Genomic DNA, 23993 nt, shown 5'->3' on the forward strand with positions numbered 1-23993 from the left:
GGTCTTCACGCAAGTCAAATCACGCGCTACGAGTAGGAACGCGCCAAGGACATTGGATGGAGCATTGGAAATTCAAGCAAACGAGTAGCACAAGATGGTGCGACGCAAGTGACGTCTCAAGAATGGGGTGTCCACATGCCGAAGGTTTTTTTTTTTTTTTTCAAAAACAATAATAAATTTTTTATGTATGTTTTGAAAGGTGACAGGAAGAGAGGAGCCTCGGATTCCACAAGAAGGTGGTCCCATTGCCCTGCCTCCAGTGGTGCTGTGGTGCGGGCTGTTTACTCGTACGAGTACTCCGTAGGGTAGTGCCTTCTGTATCGCGCCTCACTGGGGCCACACAAGACGGACATGGTTCTGGTCCCATTGAAAGCCCCAAGTTTATCGGATTGTGGATCCAGTAAAAAAGATAGTCTCCTGTGGGCTTGCCGGCGACTCCGCCTCGGGTACGGTTTCAGGTCACAAGTACGAGTATTCGAGCAAGGACAAATGCAGATCGCGCCGAGGCAGCAAGCATCCGAGGTAGCTGCATTCCGATTCCAGGGCCCGAGATGATACTGGCCATGCCCTGGACCTTATGATTGATAGTGTGTACATGTCTTGTAGTCTTGGGCTACCTCGTGGTAGGCTACCATGGGCCGAGCTCGGAGCCGATATCACGTGGCACTGGGGAAGGGCTAGTCAAAAATAAGTGCGGAGCTCGGAATAACTTCAGTGCCGTGTTTGCAGCCCCGTGACCCCGTGACCCTTTGCCCCCTCGCGCGGCAAAGCCATTGGGAGCGAAGTTCTTGGTGTCCGTCAGACGTCCTGATTCAGTCCGCACACTCGTTTTTCCGCTGAGATTTGATCGCATCCACTCAGTTGGGGGAGAAAGGTTATCAGACCTACAACTTGAGCCCCTCCCCATCCTCACTCGCTCTCTCCACTGTTCCACCCTCCGTCGTTGTGGAGACAGCCGTCCGGCCAGCGCTCTGTGACCGCCAACCGCAAAGGGAAAATCTTCTGTTTGTTGTCGCACCGCTCGACGACATCACCACCAGACATCATGGGGTTCGGTCAATTCGATACAATATGCGAGAAGGTGCCGCTGCCTTTGTGCTCCCTCGTGGGCCCGGCGTCATCAATCTCCGGGGCCACCGGCATCATCTCAAACTGTTATGCGCGAAACATTGAGGTTGCGAATACAATCATCTTCGAGGGTGCCGCCTCGTTTATGCACATCATTGCGCTTGCTATGACCGTGATTATGATCCTTCATATCAGGTCCAAGTTTACGGCTGTTGGTGCGTTCCACTTTGAGGCCTGCTGGGGGTGCGAAAGCCATATGGTTCTAACATTTCGGTACATATAGGTCGCAAGGAAATCATTACATTTTTCTACATCTTTCTCGCATTGACTATCTGCTCACTTATCATTGATGCGGGGGTTGTTCCGCCAAGAAGCGGTCCGTTCCCCTACTTCGTGGCAGTCCAGAGTGGTTTGATATCGGCTCTATGTGCCTGTCTGCTAGTAAATGGCTTCGTTGGCTTCCAGCTGTACGAGGATGGCACGGCACTTTCGGTGTGGCTGATCCGGCTTAGCTCGGTGGTTATGTTTTCTATGACATTCGTGATCTCTCTTCTGACCTTCAAGTCATGGGGTGGCCTGGGCCCCGAGAATACCGTTGGGTTGTTTGTGGTTCTCTATCTTCTCAACGCTATCGCGGTAGCCATCTACATTGTCATGCAGCTACTACTAGTCGTGAATACCCTGGATGACCGCTGGCCCCTGGGCCATATCTGCTTTGGTATCTTGGTCTTTATCATCGGTCAGGTGCTTCTCTACGCATTCAGTGACACCATCTGCAACAATGTGCAGCATTACCTTGATGGTCTCTTCTTTGCCACCTTTTGTAATCTGCTTGCTGTTATGATGGTTTACAAGGTATGGCAGCGTATCCTTGAATTGATGAAATTTAAATTACTAATAATATCAAGTTCTGGGATTCGATCACCAAGGAAGACCTGGAATTCTCCGTTGGCGTGAAACCCAACACGTGGGAGGTCAAAGAACTGCTACCGGAGGAGGACCGCCGACAGACTGTCTACCATGATAACAATTCAGAATATGCAGGCAGTGTGTACCACCACCGGCAGTCAAATTACGGACATCACAATTACTAGCCATTTCGCGTTTGGGATATGGTATATGCGACCATTGATATGACGATATTTTGATTTCTTCGTTACATTCAGTTTCAGCCTTTAGGTGTTAGCGCTGCATCGGATGGGCTTGTTTGCATGTGAGACGGCATGGTATGAAAATCTCGCCATTATGGGCGGTACTTTCTCATCTACCGAAGGACCTAGGCGAAAAGCCTACTACGACAAGCAAATCCCGATGTTGCTTTCGATCTTCGGTTAGGCCTCTCCATCATTAATACATAGTGTGGTTTTGGATTTTATAGTATATGTAACTTATTCAATTGGAGTACATTTATCCATCCTATTTCCTTCATTGCTGATCCGATACCACCCCATTAGTAGCCAGGTTCCAATGTGGAGACCGAACGCCTTCCGATATTGTCGTTGTCTCCGGTGGTGGTACGTAGACAGTGTAGAGGAGAGCCCATCAACTGCAGCTCGGCCAAGTTTCCCTTATTCCTCTTCGGGGGCTGTGCCGTCCTTCAAGCTGCAGTCATCAAGAAATAAGTGAGACACCACCAAAAGAAATGCGCTTGCGTTTTCTGTGGTGGTGGTGGTGCCGCCGACGCTTGACGTTATCTCGCATCGAAGCCAAAGGATCGGATCCACAAGTTATGAGAGATCGCCACAACCAGCGGCTGAAACAATTACAAAGATCGACGCTGCCATGGTCCACCCTCAGTTTGGTGACCTGCCAGTGGGTTTAGCTTCCGGGCATGACTGCCTTGATGGGAAGGGGGCCATGTAGTGGACGAATCTGCATCCTGCGAATTAAAGTTGGTAAAAACGCCCGGCCAACAGGGTTTTTTCTTGATGCTTTGCGGCAATTATTTGGGTCCCGTATCGAGACCTTTCCGGCTGTCAATGTGACTGCGGCACGCGCGGACGAAAGTTAAAGAAGACCAGGCTGCCGATCAGGGGGTGTTGGGGCGTGGAGAAGAACTTTAAATTCTTTCCCTCGGAAACTTTTATCGAGGCTATAAATTCTAAATGCGGAGACTGGAAAGTGAAAAGTTTGCAAGCGCTTGAACGTGTCAGAAGTGGAGTAGGCTTTTGATTCACTCGATGAGCACGATGTCGCTATCTGTGGATTCATCGCCCGCCGAATTCTGACCGGTCCCTTCTCGATCCGGTTCCGCTCCGGAGCATCGCCAGCCCCGATCGATCATTCCGATGATGAGCCTGCCAGCCTCTCCAACTAGCGTCATATAAGCGGGGTTCTCTTTGGGCAAAAACATGCTAACATGTGCCTTGACCTCGTCCGTTGCCCTGTTGTTGGTGGCTTTGTGCCAGTACAGTCCCGGTTGGCGGGCAAGTTCATTCTGCTCGCCGTTTTCAACTTCAGGAGGCAGTGTACAGAAAGTTCTGTGGTTAGATCGAATGATCTTCTGACTGAAGGACGTCTTCGTCACCTCTTTCTTCTGCACAAGGGATGAGGCTCCGTCTCCGAGACAGGTAAAAAAATTCACGCATCGAATATTGCGATCATTCTCCACGTTAGACAAGCTAGCAAGACGCTGCCGCAGATCAGATGACCGCCCCAGACAGCCGACGAACTCGAGATGCGACGAAACCCAGTTCACGCCTGCGGATAGATTCTGTCTCTGAGAGTACAGAGCAGCGGCACCGCCAGCTGCAACGGCGCCAGCAGCACCAGCATACATGGCATATCGACCCCATCGTTGCCAGGACGGGGTTGCAGCAGCATCCGTCGAAGGAGGAAGGGGCTTTGCCGCATCGACTGCAGGGGCGGTGGCAGCAGGAGAAGCGGATGAGCCAGTAGATTCACCCTTTTTACCATAGCCGAAGATGCCGGCAACCTCGTTGAAGGTGTTGTATGCCGTGGTTGCGTTGTGATAATGCCCCTCAGCTCCATATGATACAACCCCTGGTGCGATACCTAGAAACGGAGTATCGAAGGCGAGCACGCCTTGTATATGGGGAAACATAAAGGTGTCAGGCTCGATGATAGGCTCTTCCCTTGATTGAGCCGTCTCGTCAGGTTTCGAACGAATGGGTTGCTCATTGGCCAATAGAAGTAACGTTTCGGCAGCAAGAATGCCACCCATGGAATGTCCGACAAGGAAAACGTGAACAGAAGGGTCCACCGTCGGGGATGGTGTCTCGTTTGCGACCTCCAAGTCAATCACAGTGTTCTGCAACCTGTAGGGAATATGAGTCCGGAAAGATCGATTTCAGTACAAATGAAGATTACCAACCATTCTCTTAACCTTGCAACAGATTCCTTCAGGTCGCCTTTCGTCTCATACTTCGGGTAGATGGCCACCTCGATATTCAAAGCAGAGAGATGTGAGCCAAGAAGCGAGCGAATATCTCCAGGGAACCTAGCGAATGTATCATCATCGCCCTGTAATCGTCCAAGTTACTGTTAGACATCCCAAAGAATTCGGACTTTGATAGAGCGAACGCGCTTTATGACAACCATACCTTGAAGCCGTGAATGAAGACGAACAGGAGCGTCTTGCGCTTTTGGGAGTCATTGCCGAGCATGTTTGACCATGAAGGCGGTGCAAGGCACGGTCGCCTGTAAAAGGAGCAAGCTTTGGTGCCTCTGTATATGGACAAAGGCGGGCAGCCAGGAATGCGACGTGGGAGTTGAGGATGTCTGAGGTCTAAATTGGAAAACACGAGCCTGGGCGTTTATCGGCCCCAACGTCATATCGACACGTGATCCGGGGTATACCATGTAGTAGGTTCTATTCGACATACTGGGGCTTCGGAAATAATAATGTATTTATTAAATTAGAGTATAGTAGCCTCGTCACTCCTGGTAATTTCTTTCTAGACCTAATTGTATCAGGGGATGTTGAACGTGAAGTGAATTGCCCTCGGCCTGTTGCAAGTCAGTGAGGGCATCCGGAAAGGTCAAACTTTCCGTGGTCATCATTTGGCCAATACTCTGAATTTTATAGGAAAAAAGTAATGATTCTACAGTTTACCTCTCAATCAAAGGAATTTGACTAAACATAAATTTACTATATGGTAATGCGTGGTGTTGCCAACGGCGATAATCTTTAGGTTGTCCCTAACGAATGTCCACGCGTTGGTTGATAGGAAATTTGCTAGAGTTTTTATAGGGTTAGCAGTGTTGGTGAAACAGTATGTCATCATAAGTACTAAATTACTACATGAAATGCAGGGCTGGAACATTTGAAATGAGCGCCCGAAATCTGCAAGGCAAATCTGAAGTTTTGCTGCTTCAAATTGAATTTCCAAGGTTGGTGCTTCTCCCCACATTCCCAGTGTTTCACCTCGCCGATATATAAGTGTTGGGTACTATTTACTCGGACTAAGTGTTTCTTTCGGTCGCAGTAAATATTTTGATCCAGGAAGAACTTGATTGAATATTACAACCATGCGTGACTACTTTAGTCCGGAAGCTGGATTAACAAATAAATACACGTACAACTGTGACTGAAATAAGGATAGCACCTGGACAGCTTGTTTGTTGCTCTAGCAAAAAGCTCAACAAAAGCAAGATGTAGATCAATACTGTCTGGACATAGGTGGCTACAAAATACCTGCTATTACTAGGATAGATCGAAATTTTTGTGGGTCACGTATTCCGCTTATGTTCTCGGGTTTGTGGGCATTTCCTTTCCCATGATTTGCATTTGTTAGCTACCAACTACTAGAAGGTTATCCCCTATTTTGAGTTTGTTAATTTGCAGCTTGATATGCTAATAGTTTGCACATGTTCAACATCTAATTGGCAAGATGGCCGAGTTGGTCCAAGGCGTCAGGTTAAGGTCAACCTTAACTCCAATTTCCTGATCTCCGCAAGGGGGCGTGGGTTCGAATCCCACTCTTGTCATTTTTTGTCCTCTAGAGGTTTTCTCTGGCCTGTAATCATTTTTGGTGTGTTTTTAAGGTAGGCTGGAGCATATGTTAACAAATTCCGCCGTTTTCCTACTGTTATTTGGCGTTAGTCTGCTTTTTTGGCCTGTTGATGGGCTTATCCAATAGCCGGATCGAAAACCCACTAGTATGGAAAGAACGTCCTAGTACCAGATATTTATCTAAATCTATTAAGGACCTCAGGAAGATGTAATAGTACTGGTACTGCTGTATTTCAATGAAATTTTCAATCCGAACCGCCAGTTATCTAGGTGGTACGTTTCAAATGCCTTGAACTTTTCACGACTCGTCCAATCGGAGTTTCTTTCAATGGTCTATGCGAATCTAGCTCTAGAGGGGTTCGCTTAAATGTACAACAAAGACAACTAGAACCTCACAGATTCTCGCGGCCAAGCTTTCGCAATCGAAGCAGGCTGTCTTGTAACGAGGTGGCAATCAATGTGCCATCCGGACTCCAAAGATAACTCTCATGAACAGCCCTGTTCTCCGCCGATTGGGGCGTCCAACCCTCCTGGATAAACCATTTCAAAGCCAGGCCAGAGTCCTCGGTAGGTGATGTATCCCAGTCAACCATGCGTAGGGCCTCGCCATGTTGGTGAACAATGACGGTTAGAGTAAGACTGGCCATTTCCGCCCAGTGCTTGATTCCAAGTGACCGCGGAATCAACAAGAGAGAGTTCTTGTCACTGGAGTACATATGCGCGCAGGCATACAGGTTGTCATAATCTCCCGCTTGGTCATTATCCTTCATCTGAGAAATTGTCACACTCGGGTCTGGGTCGGGCAGACCCTTTAAGCGGTATTGTGTCAATTGTCGATATTTTTCAGGTCGTTCTTGAATGGCCTTGGTCTTGTTGTAGTCTTTCATGTCTATCTTCCGAACATCAAGTCCTGGAAATTCGCGCTCGGAAATATTGCCTTCTCGCACGCCATCAATCCACCAGTCTGCATCGATACTGGGACTGACGGCTTGATCCTCTGGTCGTTTTCCGGCCAATACGGATTGGTATCGCTCCTGAACCGGCGAAGGCTGATGGCGGAAGATGCGCTGCTTCTCATCGCGCTTGAATGAGCAGAGGCACGAGAACATGATCCTGCCATCCTGTCGAGCATCGACGGCCCTTGTGCAGTACATGAACCCATCTCGCACGTGTCGAACAGTGTAGAAATAGGGAACATCCAGTCGACCGGGCAGTATGAATGTACCCGTCATATCCTGCAGGCCGGCATTAGTCTTCAAAGTTTCCTAATGAAAATATAATTTCGTAGTCTGATGATTTACAGACATAGTAATACTGACATGAACTACAAATCCCTTTCCGACGGTTTTTGAAGCCGCATAAGCGGACTGGGCATAGACATGTCCTCCAAATGAGCGTGTCCCCTGACCAGGAGGATAAGGCGCAGCCAAAGAACGAAATCTTTCGACTTTTTCAGGACCAAGTGTACTAGCATGTGAAACTTCCGTGTCCTCTAGTCTTTCCAGGGCCATCAATTGCGCGAACGAGGAGGGGGATGTCAACTCATCCGGATCTTGGTCCGATTGCTCGTGCACGGGCGACATGGTTATAGGGGAGTCCCAAAAAAGTCCAATTTTAGATATCACTCGCAGATATGAAGAGTCGAAAGCATCACCAATGAGGGATTTATTTTGTTTGACAGCTTGGGGTTGGGATGTCCGGGGAAATTGCCTCGGCGCGGGGCGAGTCACAGTCACGTGCTCGAATTGCCCCTGGTGGACAAGTCAGAGGCGAGATATTATCAATAGCGCGGAAATGGATAAGGTGGATGATAATCGATTGGTATTGCAGGTTTAATACAGAGTTGCGCCGGTCGTGCTGACAGTGCTGAGTGGTTATGCCAAAAAATTTCCCATGCCATAATGATACAAGAAAAAGAGAAGAAAAAAAAAAACAGAGAGGAATATAAAAGTGGCCAAAGATCACTGCCCCAGAATCGCAAAGTCTTATCGAAACAATGGTTTAATCAGAAACTCCCCCCCTCGACATTTGGTTTCGTTTAGAGAGAGTTGGTGATGCTGCGAGTCTTGTTCCATTGAACCTTGCCCTCGATGTCCTTGATCTCCTCAAGCTTGTCACCCAGCTTGACGACAGAGAAGTTGATCATTCGGGGATCGAGACCGAGGGTACGGCGAATAGAGGTTTGGACGGGACCGGAGGAATCGAATCGCATGATGAAATGGTGGCCTTCGCTGTAACGGGCCTGGTGCTTGGTGGTGACCTTGGGCAAGCGGAAGACGCCCCAGTTGGTGTAGCCGCGGACGACACCGCCGGAGCGGATGACCTGAGCACCAGCATTACGGGCAATTCTGTCAATGAGGAATGTTAGTAAGGGCGATGACCGATGAACGATGGGCAATGGCTCGGAAGGTGGTTTCGTGATGTTACGTACTCGCGAACCTCGTTGAGGCTGCCCGGGCGGACCTGCAGGGAGAAGAGCACACGTCAGTAAATCCGTCTCAATCCGGGGTAGATCAATCAGAAATAGATGGTCACATACAATAGCAATCAGCTCGTACAACATTTCATCGAGTGGTGGGGTGTAAGGCCCGGATAAAAGTGACTAGACGGGGGGGTTTGGGAGGCCGGGCAAGAACCAATGCCAAATCAAATCTTGAGGTCGGAGCTTATCGCGGGTCTTGGCGCGGACTTCTCTTATCGGAGCCCATTTGCATTTCCTATGGATCTCCGCCGGGGAACCACCGGCCGTGCTCTTTCCTTCTTAAACTCTCCCCTCCTCTCTCCTCTTCTTTTCAAACTCCTCAATTCACTTCACTTCCTCTCCAAAATGTCCTCCGTTGCTCGCTCCGTCCGCCCCTTTGCTTCCCGGGTCCTTGCCCAGAAGCCTCTGGCCTCTACCTGCCGCGCTGCACCTGCTTTCCGCTTCCCGCGGGGAACCCGGACCTTCTCCCAGAGCCCTCTGTGTAAGTGGTTTCGCTCTCCAAACTGCCATGGGTGACCAAAAGGGTCTCCAGAGACCTTCTACCATTGAATTCGCTATGAAAAACATGTTGCGACAGCTCAATTGGGCTCTTGGTTGTGATCGATAGCTAACGACGTCATCAATTGGATCCCACAGCTCAGCTGAAGAAGTACACCGAGTCGCACGAATGGATTGAGCTCGCTGACGGCGGAAACACTGGTGAGTCACTAAATCATACCCCAGAATACCTTTATTCACCCAAATCGAGCTTCTATTCTCGAACTACCTATAGCTCAAGACCATTACTGACGCGCCCCCGCTCCTGCAGCCAAGATCGGCATCACCGAGTACGCCGCTCACTCCCTGGGCGACGTCGTCTTCGTTGAGCTCCCCGAGGCCGACCTCGAGGTTGGTGCTGGTGAGCCCGTCGGTGCCGTCGAGTCCGTCAAGTCCGCCTCCGATGTGCTCTCCCCCGTCGCCGGCAAGGTGATCCGCGGCAACGAGATCCTGGAGGACAACGCTAAGACCATCAACGCCAGCCCCGAGGGCGAGGGCTGGATTGCCGAGATTGAGGTTGCCAATGCCGCTGAGCTCGAGGCTCTTTTGGACGAGGCTGCCTACAAGGCGACCATTGATGCTTAAATTTGAGTTTGTAGAGAATATATTGGATTTTAGAGGCAAGTTCGTTTGTCCCGAGAAACGGTTGTTGGTGTTCTCTCGTCCCTTGTGGACTTTGCTATGCGTTTCCTTATGATGTCATATTATATTGGTCTTTCACGAAGACACGTTTCTTTCAACACAATACATATAGATGGGATGGGTCCTCCACGGTCTCAACCTATCGTTCAACAGTCCATAATCTCCCAACTCATATAGAACCCGAGTGCCTTCATATCCCTAGATTTTTGAAATCTCCTTAGTTCAAGTTGATTTGGAAATGCGAAAGAAAGGTGGCTTGTGGCTTTTCGAGGTATACTATGTCTCAGGATGTTGCGAGACCCAGCGCCTCATAGTTCTTGTGACGAATAACCCAATATCACTAGTAGTACAGATGACACTACTACTAGTACCCGAATAGTTCTCAAACAACGACATTATGTAGCATGGTATCTCAGATTAGGGTTGTCATAAATTATATACAAACTCATCGCCTAACACATTACTTCCAAAGAAATAGCTCGCTCATCTTCTGTTCCCTTAAAGGAACTTGCGGTGAACTTGGACCTTGACGCAGCTTGGGTTCTGGGGCTTGGCACTGCCGTTGCCCAAAACCCAGTTCAAGGTGCGATACTGGTAGGCGGAGTAGTTGGTCTCACAAACATACCAGTTTTTCAAGACCTTGACTTTGTCATCCTTGGGAGGGGTGACGGAGTCATCGAGATAACTGTAGATACCCATGAGTCCATCCTTGTCGAACATGACTTGCTGCTGGTCGTAAGATGGCTGGAACAGGGGCATAGCGACGTTGGTGGAAGGGTCAACGTAGAAGCTCATGGGTTCAGATTCCACCTCTGTGTGGTCTGTTAGCGATACTTGGAAGATATGGAGTGATATAGGTGTGTACTCACGATTACCGTTATATGGGAGATTCCAGATGAGCGTTCCGGAGGGCTTGTCGCCCTTGATGGGGCTTTGTGATCCCTCGGTGGTGTTCAGATAGAACTCCGAGCCGGATCCACCAGCCAGGCAAAGCGATTCAATAGCGGCACCGGTGTGGCAGGCGGCAAGCTTTTGGCCATTGATGGGCTTCTTTTCCGATTGAATAACCAAGTTGAAGGGTTTGGACTGGATCTCCTGGGCGGTGACAGCTCCAAGGAGGAGCAGGGAAGTCAGGGCAGTGATGGACTTCATTGTTGGTGAAAAGTTGTGGAGATTGAGTGATTGCACAAGTTTGAAAAGGAGACGAGGGAAGACTAAGGAGGTGAGGGGAATGTTCTAATTAATAGAAGCTTGTGTAAATAATAATTGATGGTTATGGAAAATTGGAACATTGCAGGTAGCATCGCGCGCTTTATACTGGGAGAAACATCCGGTTTCCTGGTTCATGCGGAGGAGGACCCTGAGACATGCGTGCTTTAGCGTCATCGACCAGCATCAAAAATCGGTCAGATCGTCGGTTTAGCTTCGACTGGGAGTAACCATTCCCCGAGATTCCATGGCTAAGGCTAATAATTCTCGCATAAAAATAACACTGCTGTGGCGCAGCTAGACTTCAAGTTTCTTTCAGGGCCGAGTAGCCGAGAGAAATGAAGCTGCAGAGACTACTCCTAACATGGAAACTAGTAGTTCCAAAAGATCAGTGGCAAAAGATGGGGAACTCGAGCCTTGAAGCCAATTGGGGCGAACTCGTCAAGGCAGGTGACAAGCCTTGGTTGGTGCACAGACCCCTCCCACTGGTGCAGGCGAAAGCCGATCATTGGGGTTTTTAGCTGCGGAATCACCGAGAGCCCTGGAGACGCGATGGATTTAGCTGCAGGATGAGCCTGTGCATAAGGTGCACCAAACTACAAGTGGCCAGCCCTAACTTGAATAGGACTTTCCCCATGTCTCACCTTTCCTGACTATCACTCACTTCGCCACGAGATGGTCCAGTTGGCTATGGCTATCAAGGGACAGGGTTGAGTTAATAATTTCCTCATTTTAACCAATGGGCTGGGGATGGGTAAATTAGCTCAAGTAAAAGTGTATCGAGAAAAAAAAAAGGGAAATATTTCAAGATCAACACACAGAGATCGACCCTTCTTCAAAGATAATATAAATTTATATACGAAACACGAATATCAACACATGCTAGCTTTACACGGGGGGAATGGTGTCACGGCAGATCGGACACTGTAGGCGAAGCCTCATCCAACTCTCTAGGCAGGCAGTGTGGAAGATATGCCGACAAGGAGTCACCATGTATTGGCGACGACTCAAAATGCTCGCAGCCCCATCAGTCACACTACTTCCGCCTGCAGAAGTGGGCCCAGGAAGAATAGGAACCTCGATATCCTGCATGCAAATTGCACAGTCAAACATCACTCTCTTCCGATCTTTAGACCATTGCTTGTCGTCATCTTTAGTCTCGACCACATCTTGCTTATCGGCTCGGAGAGATTCGATCGAGAGATTGCCACCTGCCTCAAGGTCATCATCGGGCCCGGCGTTCTCCCGCAACGTGGGGTGATAATCATATGCGGGTGGCGCCCAGCCCCGTGGGACAAAGAAGCGCGGGCCCAATATATCCTGGCTGGCCAATATCCAGGCTTGGACCCACACCCATCCAGCCAACGCAAATGCGGTAGTCCACTCCGTTTGGATGAATAGCACATTCTCGCGAGCCGTGAGGAAGTAGAGGAAAGGGACTAGTCGGAGAATGCTCTGACCAACAACAAATTCCCACCGGAGTGCCTTGCGACAGTTGCGCATCACATTGCGGTAAATTTGGGGGACCCAGAATGATAGGTAAACGGTTGCCAAAAGGCGACAATAGATTGCACTCATGCGCGTGGGAAGGAGGAAGACCCAAACCGATAGAATAAGCATACCGAAAAGTGCGAAATAGAATCGCCCATACATGGCGCCCACATCGGCACGCACTTGTCGTGGCGTAGCAGGAGTGGTTCGGTTAGCTGGTGCCGGCTCTGGCTCCATTTCATCGTCAGGTGCATCTTGGTCAGGAGGCAAAATAATCGGTGTAGCGCCAGAGTCCCGCACTGCAGCAGTTGCGGGGAGGGGAAGCGTCCCGGAACGGGTGACAGGGGTCGGTGGATTGGCTGGTCGTTCTTCACGCCGTTCGGGTTCCTGAACGGCCCAAATTTCCATCATGAATTTCATGCCAATATAACTGACAGAAAGGAAGACTAGGAACGAGGCAGTCGCAATAACCAAGTAGGAAATAGCTTCAAAGAGCTGCGCAACAATGAATAGCATGACGAAAGAATCTCCAAACGCCATTAATGCAATGGTATAAAAGCTGACTCGACTTCGGGTGGAAGGTGTCGACGCCTCTTTAATCTGACGGAGCAGGAGACTGATCTGTGCGACAAAAACCCCCCAAACGACAAATATGAGACAAGAGGCAGCTTTACTGTACTCTTCATGCTTTGGCCCTGACAGATATAGCGCATCTGAGGGTGGATACTCAGGGGTCCCCTTGGATTCGAGAATGTATCCACAATCTGGGGAGAAAACCACGGCAGACATGGTCATAGGAGGTGGGTGTGGAGTAGGTGCTCCCATCGGGTATCTTAATTCCCTTTCTATCCAATCGACGGTCATTCGATCCGCCAAATTACCGTCAACGACGAGTGGATGTTGTTGCAGAAATATGACATGTTCGCATTTTGGCGCAGCAAACTCCATTTGTTCAGTGCCTGCCAAAGATGCCCAAGGGAATAGGGTTGGAGGACGGTTTGGCTTTTCAAGCATGGTATCGGAGAGCGATTTCAGCAGGAGACGATGGGACAACTCGTAACCGTCGGCTGAGAGTGCAAGGTGAGGCAAAGAGAATATACCGCCAAACTTCTCACTTGATGTGCTTAGGATAATGGCGCCATTCTCTGGGAAGTGGATGCCGAATAGTTCGGCCCGCCAAATACTTCCCCAGAAGTCGTCACTTTCTATCGTCCAACTGGCTCTGATTTCACGCGCAAATCCATCTCCAATACGTAATTCTTGTCCAGGTCCTTCCTGCAAATCGAAATAGAACGTCCCCTCGCTACCTGTTATGTTCAAGCCGAAATCATGAGTGAAGTATTCATGTTCCTCCGCGATGGCGGTTATGTTCAAGGGAACGGCGCGCTGTACATCTGACCGACGAACCCAGTCCCCACGTAATTTACCAGTGGCATTGCGGTAAACCGGAAGGGACAGCTTGGTCAGATTCAACGGGGATGATGTGTTGGAACCGTCTAGGCCGAGTGGGGGGTCGACGCCGTAAGTTGACAGTACAGATTGCAGTTGATCACGAGCACGGCTTTGGACCTTGGGGAAAAGGTCCCAGGCATATGTATCGTTCTTTCGTAACCCTGGGATAGGAACCCAGTGATCGGCGACGGGATCGAAGTCGCCATAATGTGACTCGTTCAAGAGTCGGATCGCACGCTGCTCTCGATCAAGCTCCCGTTGACGCAGTCGGCCTTCATCAACCAGCGGAGGTCGCGATTGTGAACTGAGGAGAAAGTAGAAGACTAGCAAGAAGAAGAAGAATGAGCCGCGGTTATCCATCGATGCCGGGGGTTGGGCATCGGCCTCCTTAGAACGCAACGGTGATCATCGCAAGACAAGCACAGATAGTTCAGTGCGCGAGTTCAAGTACCGCGCGCGCAACCATAAGAACCGACGACAGTGAATGACGAGGGTGGTAGTGTTAGAGGGAACAGGAAGTGGATGATGTACTCGACATGCGGTCGAGGCCCTGCTGGTCTCCGGTTCCCCCGCCCCTTCCGCCTTTAAGGTCCTCTAAGTTCAGCGCCTGATTTCCCAGGCAAACACGACGTCTCCACTATCTCCTGATTGATTTCCCTTTCCCCCCCTCACGAGACACGATACTATCGACTCTGTTCCTGGTTTCGGAACTGAAGTCGTCAAACTTCTATCTAGCTATTATGATGTCCTCAACCCTCCCATTACCAATTCCTCCACGTACTCCAACACCGCCGCCCGACGATGGCCGCGATCAATATGCCCCCCGAACGACCCCAGGACTATCGATCGATCGTGATTCCTTGTCGCCGCTGAAGGAATCATTCCCACGGAGCGCGACGCTCGATCCAGTGAATTCAGATCGTCTCAGTCCTACGAAATCATCGTTCAACCTGAGTCCCAGGACTGCAGATACGCCTACCTCGGTGCAGAATGGGTCGAGCGACTCGGTCCCCGCAGCGCCCTTCAATTTCGATACAACTGTTATGTCCAAGGGCCCCGTGGTCAAATCGGTGAGTCTTGGGGACATGTGGACACAGTCCTACCAGGATTCAAGGCTAATAAATTTGTTGGTATTTCCAGAACATCGGACAGCGTCGCGGTCACAAGTACAAGCACAGTAGCATTTCGCACCAGATCTTCCTCGAGCCCCCTCCACGTGCGCCTTTGGCTTTGCCCAATTCCCTCCCCATCCCAACATTGAAAGAGTGCCGCGCAAGTATGTCGAAGGACCAAAAGACACGCTTTTGGTGGAGTCTCTGCCACATGTTCGTGGCGGCTTATACACTTTGGACGGCACATGGGTCATTGGCCATGACAGCATTGTCCCATTTGATCCTGTTTGACTCACTGGGAGCCCTTGTGTGTGTTGCTGTGGATGTTCTCAGCAATTTTGAGGTCTGGAAAAGGTCAAGTATTCGCCACCCATTTGGCCTGGAACGGGCCGAGGTGCTGGCTGGATTTGCAATGTGTGTACTACTCTTGTTCATGGGCCTCGACTTGATCTCCCACAATCTGCAGCATTTCTTGGAGAAATCGGGCCACGAACCCCATCATTCTCATGACCATGATCGGGTTTCCCTGGGTAGTGTGGATGTCACGGCGGCTCTCGCCATATCCTCGACCTTGGTTTCGGCATTTGGTCTCAAGAACCATGCCCGTATTGGCAAGGCGATGCGATTTGCATACATCGAGTCTTTACCGTCCGTTTTGAGCAACCCTTCCCATTTTTTGACTTTGTCATGTTCTACCCTTCTTCTACTTTTGCCTCTGGTGTCGATTCGAATCTACGACTGGCTGGACAAGTTGTTGTCCGGCACCATTGCCATCTCCATGTGTGTTCTTGGAGTCCGCCTTGTGAAGACATTGGGCTCCATGCTTCTCATGTCTTATTCGGGCCAGGGAGTGTCTGATGTGATCAAAGATATCGAGTCGGATCCCTCAGTGTTCGGTGTTGACGATGCTCGATTCTGGCAAGTCCACTATGGATTGTGTATGGCAAACTTGAAACTTCGAGTGTCCGGAGCAGATGACAATGTTGGGAGACTGAGGGAGAAGATTTCCAGCCTGGTGAGGAACCGATTGGGTGGAGGTTATGGCACAGGAGGACAGAGATGGGAGGTTTCTCTTCAGTTCACTATCGAACGAACCTAGACATGTGTTTGGTGAAGGATCAATAGTTCTATTTGGTGAACTATATGCCAATACATTTAGAATACCCTTGTACCATAGCAATGCAAGCATTATCTTGTTCATGATTTGTTTGAGTTAAAGCTATTCCATTTACTCCTGTACTACTACTAGTATTCATCATGCCTGGCCGCCACAAGTGGCAGAGAAGGACTCGCTAGTACGTACTAGTAGTAACTTTCAATCCGCCACTTGAAGGCTAGAGAACATTCAAGTTGAACTTAAGGACCTTGGAGTGCTGGGGCACGGTAATGGTAAGAGAAAGTGTTGTTCATATTCCACGGCATATATCGCTGCAGACCTTCTCCGCGAGAGAACTTGGGATGTCGATATATCAAACCACCGAATTTTGGTACATGTAAAAAAAGAAAAAGAAGCAAGGAAAATACAGAATGCTCAGCTTCCGCTCGTCACCAATTGTGCAAAAGAAATAAGAAATTATGAAGCAACAGCCAGAACAGCACCCTCCTCGGTCTTGGAGATGCCCTCACGCTCGTCCCTCCGTCGGCGCTTCTCGAGAATAGCCTCCCGGCGCTGTGCGAGCATCTTCAATTGGCGTTGCTCGACACCCTGGAGCCAGTAGCCAAAGCTGCCACCGACACTGGCGAAGAGAGGGTAGGCCCAGAGAGAGTCCCTGCAGAACATGGGACGCATCTCGATTCCGAGCTGCCAGAGGCGAACGGCAATTCCTGCACAGAAGAAACAAAATTAGCCAAATATTCTTCGAAGCATCTCATCCTCTGAAAGCAACATGGCAGAGGGCAATGACGCCTTTTATGGGGTGTGGTGGTACGCACCGAAGCCGCTCCAGAAGAGCACTTTGTGGACCATGATTGCGGATCGGTCGGGGGCGGATACGAGGGATTGAAGTAGACCGATGAATTCCGACTAGACGCAGGAATTGAAAGAGGCAGCGGAGTCGTCGTTGCAGGTCCGCGGGTCGCAATCGATGGAGTCGAGACTGGGGGAGAGGTCGCACCGGGCCAGGAGCGAAGGTCAAATCATGTGGAGGCAGTTGTCACCCCTCGGAACAACCGCAAAATGGTTATTCCGCGGGGCCCTCCGATAAACGATAACGGGTTTGGCTTTCACGCGACCAAGCTCGAATAACTTAATCCTCTTGGGAAGTTATATTTTATTTCACCATCTTTTCACGATGGCTTCAGAGGCCATGGAGGATGTGCAGCCAGGGGAAAAGAGGCCTGCGCTTGACATCGAGAGCCTGAAGCGCAAGAAGTTCAAGGCTGAGGACCTCCCTTTGTCCGCGGCGCAACACGCTGCCATTGACAAACTCCTGCACTCGTTCAAGAAGAAGGGCGGATTCGACAGTATACGGAAACAATTATGGGCTGATTTCAACGAGGGCGTATGTTTTTACCGTTGATCCTTGGGATATTACCAGAATCCATTTCTGCCTCGCTGGCCGCTAACATTTAATGCAGGAATCGAAGTCCATGTTCACCGACCAATTGATCGCGCTCGCCGAGTCGGAGATCGAACGCGAACCGGCGCATCTCTCGCGAGAGAGAGGTAAAGCCGCGACACTTATTGAGGGTGCTGTCGACCGTGGCGACGTTTATAAAAATGTGGAGGACTCCATCGACCGACTTGCTTCGAAGCACCTTGATGCAATTATGGATACAGTGCGCGCCATCCGTCGTCAAGAGATTGGAGAAGATGCGGCTGCCAAAGAAGAGCAGGCTGGCTGCAAAACAGACGACGCCTACGACGCCCATGTCAAGGAAAAACGGGATGCGCGCGAAGAAGTCTATCGTGAGGAGATGCGCAAACAAAAAGAAATCGAAGACGAACAGAAACGTATTCGAGCTGAAGAATTACGAAAGAAACGAGAAATCGAACGCAAAAAGGAGGATGAAGAGCGAGCCCGAAGAAAAGAGATTGATGACCAACGACGGGCCGAGCGTGAGCGCCTGCGTGATGAACAACGTGCTCTTGATGAGCAGCGAGATCGCGAACGAGATGAAAGGTGGCGCGGTAGAGATGACCGGGATCGTTATCGCGGTTGGGATCGTGATCGTAGCCGAACAAGAGACCGTGACCGTGACCGTGACCGTCTTCGTGATCGTTCGCCGGCATATCGATCAGACCGGGGAGGATCCCCACGCGGTAGAGACGCGAAAACAGACAAATCAAATACTTCGACGATCCCAACACCAGCTCCAGCGCCGCCGGTGGACGAGAAATCACTCGAGGAGGCCGCTTTGCAGATGCTTTTGAAGGAGGGCGAAGAGCTTGCAGCAAAGGCGCGACAAAAGCCAGAGTTTGACTTTGAAGAGGCGGAAGCTATCGAAAATGGACTCAAGCCAGGGTCTACAGCGACGGCCCCGGCCAAAACTCCAATTGAAACAGCGAAGCCCGCTTCCACCAGAGCAGCTACTCCATCTAGACGACAGGAGCCAATGCCGGATCGAACCCGGAATCCGGACAGGGGGCGAAGTCGAAGCCGCAGCCGTTCTCATCGCCGATATGCATCTCATTATGACCCGAACCGCCGTCGAGACCGGTCTCGGGATGCTTCAATTAGACCGCGCGACCGTGACGTGGACGAGCGTCCTGGACTCCGCGACTTTCGCGAACGCACTCATGATGAGCGAAGCTGGCGGCCAACGCGTCGCAGCCGCAGTCGTAGCCGATCTGTTGGCCGGGGATGGGACAGGGATAGTAAACGTGAGCGAGATCGTCCCCGCTCAAGATCTCGTGAACGTGATCATGACCGCCGGCGGCATGATCGCAGCCGAGACAGAAGTCGGGATCGTGACCGTGATGAGCCTCGCCGCCGCGCTCGCTCCCCGACTCATCGACGCTCACGTAGTCGTCGATCACGTTCCCGCGTTCGAGAAACTCGGGATCGTGAGCGAGTGAAATCTCGATCTCGATCCCGATCAGAAGTGAGAAGGCGCTCGCGTTCCGGAGGACGCAGACGATCGCGATCCCGGCGCCCATCACGAACTAGGCGGCCTTCCCCTGCCCGGCGTGCTTCTCCCGGTGGCCTTGATATCGATCGCTACGTACCTTCGACTAGCAACCGCAGCAAGTCTCCCCGACGCCGAGTCCGGTCTCCAGAGCGTGAACCAAGACCATCGGCAGCTCGGTTTGGTGATATTGACCGATATATGCCTCCATCCGAGCGAGAGAATGATCCCCCTCGAGAGGCAGTCAAAGAAAAAGAGCCCGAAACTACTGTCACTCATGCCAAGGAGCCCGAGGAACGACGACCTCGTCGTCGAAGCCCGAGCCCTATTCGACGAAGAAGCCGCAGTCGTAGGCGAAGCCCTGAGCGACGAAGAAGCAACAGTCGCAGGCGAAGCCCTGAACGACGAAGGAGTCGTAGTCGGCGCAGGAGTCGAAGCCGAAGCCGAAGTCGAAGAAGAAGCTTGAGCCGCAGACGAAGCCACCGATGAGGGTGAGATACTTGCTCTCTAATTTTAATATGTACTAGTATACTATTTGGATGCAAAATTAGCCATCGATTTATGAGATATTCTTTGCCTTTCCCACCATTCCATAGAGGTGAAGACCTGTAAATAAGTATTTAGTAGTACTGCAAATAGTACTTTAGCCCGTTCCATGGAATTAACAGGGAATTTAGCCTGGCGTCCGGCTTATCGTTATCAGTTTGCTCCACCCGCCCAAAAAGTTGCAATAACCCAGACCGCGCTCGACTTTTTTCTTTCTTTTTGAAACCACATCTGCAACAAAAATAGACAATCGAAGCCATCGGTATACCCTCGAGAATTCTTGGATCAGTGTTGGAATTCTCGAACCACTACAACGTCTGTCACTTGGCCACAGACCGCAGCTCTTGTGATCGCAGAATCGAAGCCGCATTACATCGCAGTCCTCTTGCATCGCAACAAGCCAAGCAAGCTCCGATTGACCGAAAGAACCAGTCACTAGACAAGGCTAGAAATCAAACAACATGAGCGCAAGACATCAAGTTTCCAAACAAGAGCTTCCCATGCGGACAACCGTCCCCGTGGACGACGACGATTACACCTCATCCTCCGGCTCTTCCTCAGATGAGAGCGAGGACGAGGAATCTGACGATGACGACAACGAGATGATGATCGACTCGAAGCCCACTTCTACCAAGCCCGAAACCGCCAACGGAACCTCAATACCCAGTATTCCTGGACGCCCGAAGCCGCAAATACACCGCATGGAGGGGGGTTCAGACTTATTATCGCGCCTGTCGTCATTTTTGCCGCAAATGAAGGATGCGAATGAGGAGCTTGAGAAGGAAATTGCTGCCGGAAGGGGTGATGCTATGGTGTTGGATTCTGTAGATGATGGGAAGGATTACATAGAGATGGTATGTTGAATCTCTTCTTCTATTTTTCTCTCTTGGATTTGAATTGAAAATTGTTACTAACTGTCCTTAGAATCTTGGATTAGGAGTACTTAAGGAAAAACGTGCAGATGGTCAGGATTCTTCGAGTGAAGATGAGAGCGACAATGAGGACCCCGAGGGTTCTGCGAAAACAAAGCAAGACAAGGAGAAACCCGATGTTCTGGATATGCTCATGGGAGGGAAAAAGGCAGATACGGAGAAGCCATCTATCGAGGAAATGGCAGAGTAAGGCTCATCTTGTCTAATGAACTACATTGCATTCAAATCGCATCTATGCATTTGCCGGGGGTATATTATTGCAGACTTCTACAAGGACATTAATGGGAAAGACATGAAGATTCGTACATTTTGATGCATCCGCCAAAGCCTCCAAAAATTCTAGTCAAAGACGACAATAAAGAATTGAACAAAAAACAAACATATCGAGTATCTATTTATATGCATGGACCCATCACGTACTATGGCTGAGCCATATGATTAAAATTTGATAAAAAAGGGACCCTGATGTCGATCCAGGATCTAGGAAACTTCCTTGATGCGGCAAGTCCAGCCAGACTCCTGGCTCAGAAGAGGCAAGCTATAAGAAAAGTAAAGATTAGTATATCGTTCATGACAAGACAAGACAAGACGAAACATTGTCAGCTTACCTTGCTCCAAGGCACCAGCCCAGCTCGTTACCCTTGATCTTCTTCGCAATCTTGACCTCACGGGACAGAGGCATCTCGTAACCAGTGTGCAGCAGGCTCAACATAAAGTTGAGGTCCATGCACCAATCAGGACGATCACGGAGCTCGGTCAGGGCGTTCTCTACACCAGCAAAGACACTCCAGTGCTCCTCACCACCACAGACATTGGCAGTGAGTTTATGAAGCTCGTCAAGAGTGAAAGACGAGGGCATGCCCAAGGGATCAGTGCGATCGAAGAAGTAGGAGAAGATATACACATCCTCGCGGGCAAAAGTCTTTTCCAGGGAAGGTTGGTGAACACCGTTGAAGGAGCAGGGAGCCAGTGTACAATCGGCTTCCTTCTTCAAGATCTTCTCAGTAAGGGCACGGCACTGAGGAGCAGCGGTCGTCTCCTTCGGACCAGCCATGATAACATTGACTGCTGGCTTGCCTAGAGCGTGATCCGCGGGCAATTTGATTTCAACTTCCTTCTCCATGTTAGGCTGAATGCAAGGGTTGGAGATAGGGCTCTTCAACCAGGACAGGTCCTTCGGGTTCTTAGCAAGCATAGCATCCAAAACAAGAAGGTTAATGGAATTGCGCGCAGACATCAGACCGTAGCCAAGGTGAGAATGCTGGTAGAGATCGAACTCGTGACCACCGAACTTCAACTCGTACTTGTGGTCGCCCTCCGCCAAGTGCTCGGGCATGCCGCCAGCCTTGCTCTTCTCAAAAGTGGGCTGGAAGACGATCTGAGTGGAACCACCGCCAAGATCGAAGACAGCAGCGGTTGGGTTCTCGTCGGGGCCACCGATTTTACCAAGAAGATAGTTGGTAGTGATCCAGGCATAGACACCCTCATCAGAGCCATCCATGATCTCAACACCACCCTTCTCGCGGGAGACTACAGGGAACGGATAGGCAGTCTCCAAACGGGTGCGTACAGCCTCCAGGATGTTCTTGCTCATCTCGGCACCCAAGAGACGCAGACCAGCGGTGGCCTTGACCGCGACGGGGGTACACGACTTGTACTCGGCGGGAACGTTGGACATAGCCACCTCCATAAGAGGGTCCAGACTCTTGGCAGCACCCTCAGCATCCTCCTTATAAGAGCTGAGACCGGAGCTGCCGCCCTCCTTCTTTGCGGTTTGCTCGAAGACCTCGTTCTCGAGTTTGGGGGTTGGGCCGCAGTTGTTGAAACGGTAGACGTGGATACGGGAACCCGTGCTGCCAGCGTCGATCATGAGGGCGTACTGAATCAGAGGCTTGGAAGAATCGTGAGACTTGGTACACTTGGTCATTACACCGGAGGCAGATTTGTCTATAGATCAGAGAAAGTCGGGATTAGTCTCAGTGCTTGTAAAATCTTGGTGATAGGAGTTCGCATACCTCCAGATAAATCGGTGTAACTCGAAGGTTTCGATGGCGACAGCCACAAGAGTACCATGAAAATGAAACCGACAATGGCACCGGTTTTCAACCACCGGGATCTTTGGCTTTGAGAAACCATGTTGGCGGATTTTTGCTCGGGAAGTTGAACGGATTGCGGGAGCAGAGGGCCGTGGCTCTGCGAGACGGACCGTAGACGGGTACCCAGGTTCTCAATTGGGATATTAAAGGGTTGTTGGCTGTCAACTCCAGTCGACATACGAGCAATCTCGGAGAGATAAGCGGAAGAAACGACAGGTGGCGAAGTGGCCGGCTGGGTAAGGATTGAACGATCGGAAGAGTTTAAGAAAACGAAATCAAAGGAACCAACGACATTGAATCGGGCCAACAAACCGACTCCAGTAAGGCACAGGGGATGGGGAAGTTGAAGGGAAGAAAAGGATTAGGAGAAGTCGGGAAATTGGATGCTGCAAGAGGAAAGGAGACCAAATGTTTCGTGTGGCGCAAGTGTGTGGCGTGGCTCTTACTCGATCCGGTCTTCCCCATAATGGACCCCGTTTGGAGCTTCTCCTCACCTCTTCTCTTCTCTCTTCTCCGATCACGGTCAACCACGGGAAGCTATTTTTTAACGATACCCACACGGGGTATATATATCCTTCTCCTCCTTCTCCTTCTCCTTCTCCTTCTCTTCCTCCTTCTCTTCCTCCTTCTCTTCCTCCTTCTCTTCCTCCTCCTCCCGTCAACATGAATCATACCCGCGGCCTTGCGTCGACTGCGCAGGCGTTGCGCCATACCTTCTTCACACCTCTCCGCACCTCTAGGACGGGACTCTTGCAGCCCAGACTGCACCAAAATGGCCTGCAGCTCAGATCCTTCCAGTTGTCTCGAAATCTCGCCGGTCCCAAAGTTACCACGCCAGCTTCGACCTTGATTAAAGACGAATCGATCGGATCTGCTTGGGTGCAAGTGGTCAACGAGGGAGGAAACCTTGACGAACCTCAAAAGCTCTTTGATGTCCTCACCTCATTCGATCGCAACAAGTTCTTCTGCGTTCAAGTGGCCGCCGCCGCCGGACCGAGCAAACCGCCCATTTGCAAGATCTTGAATAAGAAAGAGTATAGGGAAAGCGAGAAGGCCAAGATCAAGGCGGCCAAATCGGCGGTTCAGTCTACAAAACAGGTTGAACTGAATTGGGCTATCGATGCACACGATCTGCAACATCGTTTGAAGCAATTGACCAACTTTCTGGACAAAGGACGGAAGGTGGAAGTCGTCCTCACCCGCAAGAAACACAAGCGATCGGCGACGGTGGACGAAATCAAGAACGTCATGCAGTCAGTCATGGATACCATTCGAGAGGCAGGGGGTACTCAAACCAAGGCGATGGAAGGAGAACCGGGCAAGCATGTTATTCTCACTGTGGCCAAGGAGAAATAAATTTGAAACAGTACTCCATCTGGGGTC

The 23993-nt window shown here is 50.4% G+C and overlaps 13 protein-coding genes across 13 annotated transcripts; 6 read left to right on the forward strand and 7 right to left on the reverse strand.

Annotated features, from left to right (window-relative positions):
- Positions 1-1045: 1045 nt before the first annotated feature.
- N7481_009564 (chitin synthase export chaperone) lies at positions 1046-2162 on the forward strand (the record flags this gene model as incomplete). The annotated part of the gene is made up of 3 exons (XM_057268783.1): positions 1046-1283; positions 1352-1923; positions 1977-2162. 3 exons carry the CDS (start codon positions 1046-1048, stop codon positions 2160-2162), a joined length of 996 nt encoding a protein of 331 aa, XP_057119460.1.
- A 1079-nt stretch (positions 2163-3241) lies between these two features.
- On the reverse strand, positions 3242-4694 carry N7481_009565 (esterase/lipase family protein; the record flags this gene model as incomplete). Its single annotated transcript, XM_057268784.1, has 3 exons — positions 3242-4346; positions 4403-4551; positions 4632-4694. 3 exons carry the CDS (start codon positions 4692-4694, stop codon positions 3242-3244), a joined length of 1317 nt encoding a protein of 438 aa, XP_057119461.1.
- Positions 4695-6435: 1741 nt separating this feature from the next.
- Positions 6436-7626, reverse strand: N7481_009566 (acyl-CoA thioesterase; the record flags this gene model as incomplete). Its single annotated transcript, XM_057268785.1, has 2 exons — positions 6436-7308; positions 7363-7626. 2 exons carry the CDS (start codon positions 7624-7626, stop codon positions 6436-6438), a joined length of 1137 nt encoding a protein of 378 aa, XP_057119462.1.
- Positions 7627-8081: 455 nt separating this feature from the next.
- On the reverse strand, positions 8082-8606 carry N7481_009567 (mitochondrial 37S ribosomal protein bS6m; the record flags this gene model as incomplete). Its single annotated transcript, XM_057268786.1, has 3 exons — positions 8082-8391; positions 8475-8506; positions 8583-8606. 3 exons carry the CDS (start codon positions 8604-8606, stop codon positions 8082-8084), a joined length of 366 nt encoding a protein of 121 aa, XP_057119463.1.
- A 264-nt stretch (positions 8607-8870) lies between these two features.
- On the forward strand, positions 8871-9647 carry N7481_009568 (glycine decarboxylase subunit H; the record flags this gene model as incomplete). The annotated part of the gene is made up of 3 exons (XM_057268787.1): positions 8871-9006; positions 9162-9224; positions 9334-9647. The coding sequence occupies 3 exons, from the start codon at positions 8871-8873 to the stop codon at positions 9645-9647; spliced, it is 513 nt and encodes a 170-aa protein (XP_057119464.1).
- Positions 9648-10202: 555 nt separating this feature from the next.
- On the reverse strand, positions 10203-10856 carry N7481_009569 (uncharacterized protein; the record flags this gene model as incomplete). Its single annotated transcript, XM_057268788.1, has 1 exon — positions 10203-10856. The coding sequence occupies one exon, from the start codon at positions 10854-10856 to the stop codon at positions 10203-10205; it is 654 nt and encodes a 217-aa protein (XP_057119465.1).
- A 945-nt stretch (positions 10857-11801) lies between these two features.
- On the reverse strand, positions 11802-14216 carry dscA (ubiquitin-protein ligase dscA; the record flags this gene model as incomplete). The annotated part of the gene is made up of 1 exon (XM_057268789.1): positions 11802-14216. One exon carries the CDS (start codon positions 14214-14216, stop codon positions 11802-11804), a length of 2415 nt encoding a protein of 804 aa, XP_057119466.1.
- Positions 14217-14599: 383 nt separating this feature from the next.
- On the forward strand, positions 14600-16067 carry N7481_009571 (cation efflux family protein family; the record flags this gene model as incomplete). The annotated part of the gene is made up of 2 exons (XM_057268790.1): positions 14600-14926; positions 14997-16067. The coding sequence occupies 2 exons, from the start codon at positions 14600-14602 to the stop codon at positions 16065-16067; spliced, it is 1398 nt and encodes a 465-aa protein (XP_057119467.1).
- A 474-nt stretch (positions 16068-16541) lies between these two features.
- On the reverse strand, positions 16542-16934 carry N7481_009572 (putative NADH-ubiquinone oxidoreductase 14 kDa subunit; the record flags this gene model as incomplete). Its single annotated transcript, XM_057268791.1, has 2 exons — positions 16542-16792; positions 16901-16934. 2 exons carry the CDS (start codon positions 16932-16934, stop codon positions 16542-16544), a joined length of 285 nt encoding a protein of 94 aa, XP_057119468.1.
- Positions 16935-17259: 325 nt separating this feature from the next.
- N7481_009573 (BOD1/SHG1 domain-containing protein) lies at positions 17260-18986 on the forward strand (the record flags this gene model as incomplete). Its single annotated transcript, XM_057268792.1, has 4 exons — positions 17260-17469; positions 17546-18098; positions 18288-18432; positions 18518-18986. 4 exons carry the CDS (start codon positions 17260-17262, stop codon positions 18984-18986), a joined length of 1377 nt encoding a protein of 458 aa, XP_057119469.1.
- Positions 18987-20043: 1057 nt separating this feature from the next.
- N7481_009574 (NOPCHAP1/New4 family protein) lies at positions 20044-20704 on the forward strand (the record flags this gene model as incomplete). The annotated part of the gene is made up of 2 exons (XM_057268793.1): positions 20044-20436; positions 20507-20704. 2 exons carry the CDS (start codon positions 20044-20046, stop codon positions 20702-20704), a joined length of 591 nt encoding a protein of 196 aa, XP_057119470.1.
- Positions 20705-20994: 290 nt separating this feature from the next.
- N7481_009575 (guanosine diphosphatase) lies at positions 20995-22788 on the reverse strand (the record flags this gene model as incomplete). Its single annotated transcript, XM_057268794.1, has 3 exons — positions 20995-21052; positions 21123-22461; positions 22530-22788. The coding sequence occupies 3 exons, from the start codon at positions 22786-22788 to the stop codon at positions 20995-20997; spliced, it is 1656 nt and encodes a 551-aa protein (XP_057119471.1).
- A 485-nt stretch (positions 22789-23273) lies between these two features.
- On the forward strand, positions 23274-23966 carry N7481_009576 (putative translation initiation factor IF3; the record flags this gene model as incomplete). Its single annotated transcript, XM_057268795.1, has 1 exon — positions 23274-23966. One exon carries the CDS (start codon positions 23274-23276, stop codon positions 23964-23966), a length of 693 nt encoding a protein of 230 aa, XP_057119472.1.
- Between the last annotated feature and the right edge of the window lie 27 nt (positions 23967-23993).

The sequence above is a fragment of the Penicillium waksmanii genome, assembly GCF_028829765.1.
Source record: "Penicillium waksmanii strain IBT 27052 chromosome Unknown utg000008l:1.0-5622682.0:1.0-5626561.0, whole genome shotgun sequence".
Lineage (NCBI taxonomy): Eukaryota > Fungi > Ascomycota > Eurotiomycetes > Eurotiales > Aspergillaceae > Penicillium > Penicillium waksmanii.